General features: G+C 42.7%; 1 protein-coding gene across 1 annotated transcript; it reads left to right on the top strand.

Moving 5' to 3' along the window:
- Nucleotides 1-1,083: 1,083 nt before the first annotated feature.
- On the top strand, nucleotides 1,084-3,710 carry mycb (MYC proto-oncogene, bHLH transcription factor b). The gene is made up of 3 exons (XM_039003648.1): nucleotides 1,084-1,257; nucleotides 1,722-2,373; nucleotides 2,851-3,710. The coding sequence occupies exons 2-3, from the start codon at nucleotides 1,731-1,733 to the stop codon at nucleotides 3,399-3,401; spliced, it is 1,194 nt and encodes a 397-aa protein (XP_038859576.1). The 5' UTR covers nucleotides 1,084-1,257; nucleotides 1,722-1,730; the 3' UTR covers nucleotides 3,402-3,710.
- The last annotated feature ends 240 nt before the right edge of the window (nucleotides 3,711-3,950 follow it).

A 3,950-nucleotide genomic window follows, 5' to 3' on the forward strand; every position in this document is an offset into this window, starting at 1 on the left:
CACTCTGTTACTAGGCGTGGGCACACCGCAGGATTGTCAAGGTTATCATATAATTCAGCAAAATTCCCCATAAACCACTGATGCTGACAGGAATGTGCATTATGTTGTCTTTTACTTTAAAAAACGACAATGTAATACAATTACAACAAGTATTTAAAATATACAGCAACTGAATTAGCCCTACAAACATTATATTACATTACGTTTGATTCATTCTAGTCTATGCATGTGAACCATTCCATTTATTCTATGAATACAGCCTATATATAGCATATGCAGATAAAAGATCATGTTTCAAGAATGCATATTGCAGTCTTCAAATTTCACAGTGGCTTGCACCCATTGTAAAGGCATAACGTTTTGACATTCAATGCAAGCGTTCATCATTGACATTTCACCATTGGCTTTTCTATATGTAGGCTACTAGCTAGGTCCAAGGGTGAAGGAAGCCATGAGTGAAGTTTTGTGACAAATAAACAGTGCACCATGATGCCCTTATTTGAGCCAGCTGACACATTAACGTGGTGTCTTGTATCTACACAAGGTTATTTATTCATTTCATTCATTCAAACAAAATACTATGGTGTAGCCCATATTGTTAAAACTCCCTTTCAAATGCATGACGTGTACAAAAAACGCTTAGATTCAACATAAATATCAAAATAAACACTGACTCCATTCAATTTAATTAGAATTTGGAGGTACACACTTGGCTGAAAGATGTCTGCACAAAACGGTGAGCGAATTTTCCCGGAACAAGCCACTGCATCATTTACTATCATTCTTCTGTCTGGTCTGTGGAGCTACGCAATTACTACGGCCACGCCCCTCGACAAACTCACACTATGTATGATTCCGCCCTAGAAAATAGTTCCCCAAATAGCAGCGCCATTGGGCTAAAAGTCTCCACCCTTATATTAAATCAAACACATACTCCAATTGTATCAAGTTGAGGGATAATTTCTATTTTGCAAAATAATCCCCATATTTAGTGTTTATGTTACTACGCAATGTGCATTTGGCGGGAAAGAGCACTGGGATTTGGCGGAGTGAGAAACAAAATCCGTAGTATTAAAACCCGCGGGAGCAGCTGTTGTTAATCTTGCAGTCAGCAGGGTGTTATAGACACACACAGCGTTGGGCTCGAAGGACTTTACAACAACGGTGTCGACTTCTCCCACTTTCACTTCGGCTGTTTTATTTCGCCTGCTTGTTTTCTCAACTAACAAGTATTTTGTTTGTGGTGTCACTGCTACGGTAAAAATATGCTTTATTCCGTTTAATGGTTGTTTTTGACAACTTGTACGAACTGGTTAATAAATTGAAATTTGACGTCTTAGTCAAATGCTAGACTTCTCTAGCTATCTCTCGGCTAATATGGCTTCTCACTGTAAATTGTAATGTGTCGAGCTGGACTGTAACTGCGAAATCGACTCATGAAATGCCGGGTGTTTATTTTAAAACTGACAGCTGTTCCTTTGGCATGCATTGGATTAGCTTCCTAGTTAACCAACGTTAGTTCTTGCTGAGCTCTTGGAATGGGTTCATCCAAGTTTTGCCATTTAAATGTATGGATTTTGCAATACAATAATTGTTCGATTATTTCCCAACATCCGAGGCTCGAGACGGGCTGTTAAATGAACTGATAGGTAAGGTTTTCACGTGCTGGAATCTGACGCACATCTAACATGACTCATTTCTTTTCTCCCACTTTATTACAGGCAGTCACAATGCCGCTGAACTCAAATATGGCTAGTAAAAACTATGATTACGACTATGACTCGGTCCAGCCCTACTTCTACTTCGACATTGAGGAGGATAATTTCTATCACAGCCAACTCCAACCCCCTGCTCCAAACGAGGATATATGGAAGAAATTCGAGCTGCTGCCGACACCGCCGCTTTCTCCCAGCCGGCGACCCTCTCTGTCAAGCCTCTTCCCTTCGACTGCAGACCAGTTGGAGATGGTCACGGAATTTCTCGGGGATGACGTGGTGAACCATAGTTTCATTTGTGACGCGGACTACTCCCAGTCTTTTCTCAAATCTATCATTATCCGGGACTGTATGTGGAGCAGTTTCTCGGCTGCCGCTAAACTGGAGAAAGTAGTGTCCGAGAGACTAGCAACGCTGCAAGCGAGGAAGGACTCTAGTGCGGCTGGGGAAGCTAGCACAGTAACCAGCACGAATCCAAACTTGAATTACCTGCAAGACCTGAACAACTCCGCATCGGAATGCATTGACCCTTCTGTGGTGTTGTTCCCTTACCCGGTTGCCGAGAACCCTAAACCCACACAAACGACTACAGCGTGTGCCATGGATTTGCCTTTGGATACTCCACCGAACAGTGGTAGCAGCAGCGATAGCGATTCAGGTGTGTATTAGCGCCACATGTTAATGCTGTAATTAAATTATTCATAGCTGGACTGCATATCGTTTGCATAAAGATAATACTCATGTTGTGATAACGCAATTCTGGTTTATGCATGTTTTGTGGTTTGTATTAATACACTACTGTGCGAGTACTGCTTTTAAGTGGGGCATGGGGTTTGCCATGTCACTGGTTTTTGCTTAAGGAGCTGTCTCCCTCAATTTCCAAGGGTGGGGGGTTGGCCATTGCACCCACCTTGTGCAGCAATGCTCAGCAGAATGGTGGAGTTCGTTTTATGTTACCGGGTGGGTGGAGATTTCAGTTAAAGACCAATGGAATGGTCTAAAATTAGCAGACTCCGCCCACCTGGGGAAATGGGCCATGAAAACTAACTCCACCATTGAGGGGCAGGGAGCCAAAGTCATCGAATGGATATGGTGATATAGTCCACATGGATAATAAATGCTTTTTTTTTTACAGAAGAGGAGGAGGAGGAGGAGGAAGAAGAGATTGATGTGGTGACAGTGGAAAAGAGAAAGTCTGTAAGGAGGTCAGACTCGCACATGTCTAGCAGCTCACACCTCTGCCCCCTTGTCCTGAAACGGTGTCATGTCAACATCCACCAACACAACTACGCCGCTCACCCGTCGACGAGGAGCGACCAGCCCGTCAAGAGGATTAAGTTTGAGAGCAGTGGGAGAGTACTCAAGCAAATCAGCAACAACCGCAAGTGCTCGAGTCCCAGAACGTCAGACTCTGAGGATAATGACAAACGCAGGACTCACAATGTGCTGGAGAGGCAAAGGCGAAATGAGCTCAAGTTGAGCTTTTTCGCATTACGGGACGAGATCCCGGACGTAGCGAGCAATGAGAAGGCAGCCAAAGTGGTCATACTCAAAAAGGCAACAGAGTGCATTTTCAGTATGCAAACGGACGAGCAGAAACTGTTATTGTTGAAAGAGCAGTTGAGGAAAAAGAGTGAACAGTTGAAAAGCAGACTAGAGCAGCTGAGGAACTCTCAGCAAGTTTAATGAATGAAAGGGTGCCATGTTTTTATGCCTAAAGTAACTTCTTGTGTAGAGTGGTGGTGCATGCAAATGCAAAAATGACTCGTTATCACAGGTATCGGCCAGACACCTGGGCTGGAATCAGAATTATTATTTTCTTTCACTGCCTCACTTGAACTTTCTAGGGGTTATCAATTTCTTATTTAAGTATTTTATTTTTATTGATGAAAGGTTCTGCACAGTTGTCTACCTTAACTTAATGCTTTTGTATGTTTTGTACATAATTCTCGAATGTATTGATCTCACAAATACATTTTTATAAATCACGTATGACTGGTGTCACGTGTCCTACCTTGAAATTAGAACTTAATTTGCATTAGATAGTCATGAGCATGGCTTGCCTGTTTACTCTGACCACACTTTCACACAAGTCCTAGCAACCTCATGCTAGCTGGCCTTTTGCCAACCCTTTAATTTTAAGGTCAAAGCTCCATTTCACTGTACATGTCTGCTTAGGTTTACTGCACACAGCCATGTGCATGATGTGCTTAAAGCCTTCCCACACTGTACATC

The sequence above is a fragment of the Salvelinus namaycush genome, chromosome 11, assembly GCF_016432855.1.
Source record: "Salvelinus namaycush isolate Seneca chromosome 11, SaNama_1.0, whole genome shotgun sequence".
Taxonomy (NCBI): domain Eukaryota; kingdom Metazoa; phylum Chordata; class Actinopteri; order Salmoniformes; family Salmonidae; genus Salvelinus; species Salvelinus namaycush.

What these genes read in the sequence shown, in the direction of transcription:
- mycb (XM_039003648.1), top strand. Translation starts at nt 1,731, where the DNA reads ATGCCGCTGAACTCAAATATGGCTAGTAAAAACTATGATTACGACTAT. An exon ending in CAGCAGCGATAGCGATTCAG is followed by an intron (nt 2,374 to 2,850) that starts GTGTGTATTAGC and finishes TTTTTTTTACAG; the next exon opens with AAGAGGAGGAGGAGGAGGAG.